General features: G+C 46.2%; 1 protein-coding gene across 1 annotated transcript; it reads right to left on the reverse strand.

Moving 5' to 3' along the window:
• Positions 1 to 4,899: 4,899 nt before the first annotated feature.
• LOC139125170 (transcription factor Sp4-like) lies at positions 4,900 to 6,060 on the reverse strand. The gene has a single exon (XM_070691276.1). The coding sequence runs from the start codon at positions 6,058 to 6,060 to the stop codon at positions 4,900 to 4,902; it is 1,161 nt and encodes a 386-aa protein (XP_070547377.1).
• Positions 6,061 to 6,413: the final 353 nt, after the last annotated feature.

Raw genomic sequence — 6,413 nt, forward strand, 5'->3', positions numbered from 1 at the left:
TGGTATCCTCCCATATTGTCTACTGCTGGGCCAAGGTGGGCTCTGTCATCTATTGGCTGTATCTCATTTAATGGTGTGCAATTAAGTATGTGTGTCTGAATGAGTTCATCATCATCTGAACGATCAGAACCATAGTCTTCTACAGCTTCATCTGCCGTTTTACATGATCGGTCCCAATATCTCTCTTTCCTGTCAATCTTTCCTTCTAAACGGTCTGGATTGGGTGTCAAGAACATGCAAGGCTTTAGCATGTTTCTATGCAAAACACGCTGTTTTTCGGTCTCCTCTGACTGAATTACGTAGACTGGAATATCTGGTTTTTTACTGATGACTACATAAGGGACAGGTTCCCACTTGTTGTTCAGTTTATGCCTTCCAAGAACTGGGCGCTTATCTTGAACAAGAACTCTGTCTCCTGGCTGTAGAACATCTTCCTTCGCTTTCTTGTCATATGTGTGTTTCTGTTTCTCTCTTGACACATCTGCTCTTTTTGTGGCTTCCTCATAAGCGATTTGGAGTCTGTCACGCAGACCTGAAATGTACTCTGAATACTCGACTTCCTCTTCTTGGTCGCCAAGATTGACTCCAAAAGCAAGGTCCAGTGGCATACGTGGATGACGCATGAACATGAGGTAGAATGGGGATGTCCCTGTCGACTCATGCCTGGTACAGTTATATGCATGTGTCATGGCACTCACATACTCCTTCCAGTTGGCTTTCTGAGATGGATCCAGGGTTCCCAACATGTCCAGCAGCGTCTTGTTAAATCTCTCAGTCATGCCATTGCCCTGTCATGGTAGCTTGTAGTACGGCTTTTAGTTGTACCTGCAAGTCTGCACAACTCCTTTATAATTTGGCTCTCGAAATTCCGACCCTGGTCCGCATGGATCCTAGTAGGGAAACCATAGTGGGAAATGAACTCTTTCCACAAAATCTTAGCCACAGTGGTTGCCTTCTGGTCTTTTGTGGGATATGCTTGTGCGTACCTCGTAAAATGGTCCGTCACCACTAGTATATTGTCCACACCACCCTTCGAAGGCTCTAATGTGAGGTAGTCAATGCAGACCAGCTCAAGTGGTTTTGTTGTGCGAATGCTGACCAATGGTACACGTGTTGCAGTCGGTGGCGACTTTCTCAGAACACATTGCTTGCATGTCTCACACCAGGACCTAACGTAACTCTGCATTCTCGGCCAGTAGAAGCGTGCGCGTACTAAATCCAGAGTCCTATCAAATCCAAGATGTCCATTGTTGTTATGCAGGGCTTGCAGAGCATCATCAATCAATCTCTGTGGGAGCACTAATTGCTTTGTCTCCATCTTTTGCTCATCCAAGTAACACCTGTACAACAATCCATCTCTTATCTGCAGTCTATCCCACTGTTTCAACATAGGTTGGTGGTTTTGCATTCAAGAGCTCTCTCCCGTCGACTTGGCCTCCTACCATGTCTGAGGAAATGCAAAACCTTACCAACAGCTGCATCTTCCCGTTGCAATACCTCCATGTCAATGGCACTAATGCCAGGCAAAGCCGGAGATCCCTTGTCTTCAGAATGGGTTTGCTGATTCCTCTCTTTACTAGTATCGTTCTGGTGTCCCTTTCCTTTCATTACACCAATGACGACTCTGAGAGCATCTTGTACCTCCTTCTGGGGCATTCTGGACAGGGCGTCCGCATTTGCGTTGCTCTTACCTGGCCTGTACTTTATCTCAAAATTGAAGGCTGACAACTCTGAGACCCATCGCTGTCGTGTCGCATCCAGTTTACAAGTAGACATCACATACTTGAGTGGGTTATTGTCAGTCAGAACGGTAAACTGGTTGCCATAGAGGTAATCCCTGAACTTCTCAGTGACTGCCCATTTCAGGCACAAGAATTCAAGCTTATGAGCTGGATATCTAGTCTCAGCTGGGTTCAATCCTCTGCTCGCATATGCTATCACACGTTCATGCTTGCCTTGGGTCTGTGCTAGCACTGCACCAAGTCCATCGATGGACGCATCTGTCTGTAGCACGAAAGGTAGACTGAAGTCTGGGTAACCAAGGACAGGTGCTGTTGTCAACTTTTTCTTCAGTAGACTGAAAGATGACTCACACTCTTCAGTCCATAGGAACGGTTGGGGTTTACACTTCTGAGTGTTCTTCCCAATCTTTTTCCGTGGGTCTCCCGTCGTCAGTCTGTACAGAGGAGCAGCTATGGCAGCATAACCCTTGATGAAACGTCTGTAATATCCAGAAAATCCAAGGAACTGGAGAACTTCCTTTGGGTTTGCTGGTCGCTTCCAATCTGTCACCTTGCTGATCTTCTCTGGATCGGTTTCAATACCATCCCTGCTCACAATATGGCCCAGGTATCCAACTCGTTCTCTCAGCAAATGGCACTTCTGGGGCTTCAACTTGAGGCCATGTTTTCTGAGACGCTCGAATACCATCTGTAGTCTCTCAAGGTGTTCCTCAAAAGTCTTTGAGAAAACAATAATATCATCCAAATAAATCAATACACTTTCAAAATTCTGATCACCAAAACAACACATCATAAGCCTTTGAAAAGTCGCCGGTGCGTTCTGGAGGCCAAAGGGCATGCGGTTACACTCATATAGTCCCATGGGCGTGGTGAAAGCAGTCTTTTGGCGATCTTTCTCTGCCATCTCAACCTGCCAATAGCCTGAGGTCAGGTCTAGTGATGAGAAAAAATTAGCGTTGCCCAACGCTTCAAGGGCCTCCTCAATCCTTGGTAGAGGGAATGAGTCTCGTACAGTGCGAGAGTTTAGCTGGCGATAGTCAACACATATTCTCATACAACCATCTTTCTTGCGCACAACCACAATAGGCGATGCATATGGTGACTGGCTAGGCTGTATAACTCCTGCTTCTGCCATCTCTTCAATAGTCCGCCGGACTTCTTGATAGTTTGCAGGGATTATCTTACGATGAGGCAATCGTACAGGCCTGTCATCTATCAATGGAATCTCGTGCTGGATTATCGATGTCCGCCCATAGTCCATGGAATGCTGGGAAAAGACATCTTTGTTGCGATAGAGTAATTCTTGAACTTGCTGCAATTTCTCCTTACTCTGAATCGTAGCTTGTGAGAGATCTACCTGAGGGTAGTCCGGCTTCTCTACACATGAACGTTGGTGGTAGCATCTAACACGGTCATGCTTGCTTGTAGACTGGCGTCTTTTCCTACTGACTGGTCTCCCATCAACATCAACATCAACTTGGCGTCTTGTTGGTCTGTTTCTGTTGGAAGGGGATGATTTAATGTCTCCGCTGCTGGTTATGATCCATCTGCAGTGTCTCAACAACCCTTCCACCAACAAACACCTCACCAAGTATTGCGTTAGGTCTGAGGACTACTGGTCTGGTGGAGATGTTACAAAGTCGCACTGTGACTCTACCACTCTGCACATTTGACAGTGTTCTTCCCACCAGAATTCCACTGGGCAGGTCTCTGTCTTGTGGGCTTTCCACTAAAGCGGTGTAATCTCCACCATTTGGTCCTCTTGACACACGACAACCGATATGCACCTCCCGTCCTGGGCCAACTGTACGAGGGCGTCGACCCTTGAACTTTGCATATCCAACTCTACCTCTCTTACCACCAAAGTCATTTCGTCCGATCTTGGCAAAAGCACCATACCACGTTTCAGATTTCTTCTTTGTCTTCATTAGGTAGCTTCTACCATATTTTTCTCTTTCTTCATCTCTACATGCCCTTATCAAATTAGTTCCTAAGTAAGGGTACATCCTTTCTATAGTCATCTACAGGCACTACAAATGCAGGCACTCCTTGGTAAGTATGTCCTAAGAAGGAAATTGCTAGTCGAACAACACCACTGTGGGGGACACTGTATCCACCTGGTCCTTCAATTTCAATGTCACTGGCTTCAAACTCTTGGCTACGCAGCTCTGGATGCTGATGCACAAAAGTCTCAGTAACCGTAGTAACCATGGATCCGGTATCCACCAGTGCAACGCAGGTTACACCATTTACCTGGACAGTGTCCTCATTTGTAGGGCCAACTAACTGCTGGTGCGGCGCTGAGAAATTAGGTGGAGAATCCAACATCTCGCTGCCCACTTCACTAGTCTGGTCCCCTACAGGTCTAGACTCTGGTGTGTTCAAACGCACATCATTAGGGCTGTCCGTATGTTGTTGTAGCCCATGGGTTGCCCTCCTGCCATGAGCTTTATTCGTTTAAAGGAGGCGCTGTCGATGTGGTATCACCACCTGATTTGGGAGTGGATGCACATCCCCTGGCGTAGTGCCCTTCTTGCCCACACAGATAACATACGACTGGTTTACCATCGCGACGACTGGAGCGTTTGTTGATCAAACCTTGGTTAGCTTCCTGTGACTTCCGACCACTATCCTTGTTTGCCACACCTTGTTCAATCTTTTGCTCTATCGTCATCATCCTCTTGCCATACTCCTCCTGATTTGCTGCTATCTGCCTAACCATCTCGGTCAGCTCTGCAATTGCAGTGGTTTCCTTGTTACCTATGTTTCTATGCTCATTGCCCCGCTTTGGCTGACTGGACCCCACTGTTTGCTGTGGCTGATATTGTGCTTTATTCCTTGACTTGTCCGGCATTTCTGCTACCTCCTTATTTTCACGTGCCATATACCTTAACTCTTCCTTCAGCACTTTGAAACACATACCGCAAAGTTTCATTGGTGCAAGGCGTTGGTAAACTGCACTATCCTGTAATCCTCTCATGAACTGCTGAGTCAGCATATAGTCTCTGTCCTGGAAAGGTACTCCACCATTTTGTTGTTCTTCTATGGTGCGCAGAATGTCATCAAGGGCAATTGCATATGAACGGGCTGGTTCATTTTGTCTCTGATAGCGCTCGTAGAACGAAGCCATTGGATCAAGAGACATGTGAAAATCACCTTACTCGGCTCTCAGCTCTTCAAATGCCCTGTCTGGTAACTGCTCATGAACAGGTAAATTTAACACCAATTTCCTTGCTTCACCACTCAAATGCCTGACAATTGTTGGAAACTGCAAACCCAATGGTGTCCCGCCTGCTTGTAGCAAGTACTGCATATCACGTATCCAGTCTTCAATCAGAAGCTTACCATCCTGAATTCCACTGAATATGGGTACATTTTGCAGCTGGTGGCTGGACACCATATTAAACTGCTGGTTGGGTATAGGTGTAGTGGGCTGCCATTGTTGTGCAGACTGGTTTGCCTGGTTTGCCATACCCTGCCCAGGTTGCATTGTTGGAGTTGGATACCCTTGTACCACAGGGGTCTGTCCAGTTGGAAATGCATACTGCCCAAACGGTGCGCTAACAGGCATGGTGGAGTTATTACACATCTGCTGTTCACTGACCGCTGGTCCACTTGACAATGTATACGGGTTAAACTGGGTGCCAGCAGGTATGGATGAGGTATTGTACATCGGTTGCCCACTGACTGGTGGTCTGTTGTAGTTAGACGGGGCATTACCTGCGTGTTGCTGTGGGACTGCACGATGCAGGGTACTGTTTACACTTGTATGTGGGCTAGCTGATACACCTGGTTGGCTTTGTACTGGTGTGTACTGATTTGCTGTGTTTTGATGTGATTGCATCACGTTGTTGCCTGAGGTGGTACCCGCAGCAGTCTGCACTGCTTGTGGTGCTGAGTTTGGAACAACAGCTGGGCTATTCAACAGACTGCCACCATCACTGCTCACAGGGTGTACCTGTTGGTTGGGTTGATGTAAGACTGTTGTTTGCTGACTGGAAACCCTGCGGGTTGCTTGTTGTGTGTTAGCTGTGTTTGGAGTAGAAGTAAGTGGTTGTCCCTGCTCGTTCAACACAGTACATAAAGTATGATCATAATGTAACATTTTGTTTTGTGGTTGATGTGCAGCATGTGATCTACCAGTTGCTGGTGTCAAACTATAATTTGTTTTGCCCGTAGGCGGATGACGTACATTAGGATTCATCGCTGGGGTGGACAACTGGTGATCTGACTTAGTGGTTTGCATAGGCACCCCATCTTCTACACAATTTTGAAGTGATGGGTTCACCCCACTACCGGGCACTAGACTGTGTGCCATGATGCAAAACTGATACAAAGATAGATACACAATATAGTAGGATATAAAACCTTACAGTGTGCAAGAAAAAGAAAAACAACTTTTCTACACAGTAATACTAATATTACTAAAATACTAGTAGCAAACACTGTACAACGTCCCCAAATACACAGAGGCAAACATGTACTGTACTCTGTAAAATAATACCTGTGAGTACACAAAAAAAACTTATACATCGGTATCACACACCGTGTATGTTCAATAAATAGAACATCACACTGAATACCCTTTGATATGAATACTATGTTACAGCACAGTGTTTCTAAGATGTAACTGTACTCTCCCTGAAACGTGATCACTGGCCCAATTAAGCA

This window comes from Ptychodera flava, assembly GCF_041260155.1.
Source record: "Ptychodera flava strain L36383 chromosome 3 unlocalized genomic scaffold, AS_Pfla_20210202 Scaffold_25__1_contigs__length_14229661_pilon, whole genome shotgun sequence".
NCBI classification, from domain to species: Eukaryota; Metazoa; Hemichordata; class Enteropneusta; family Ptychoderidae; genus Ptychodera; species Ptychodera flava.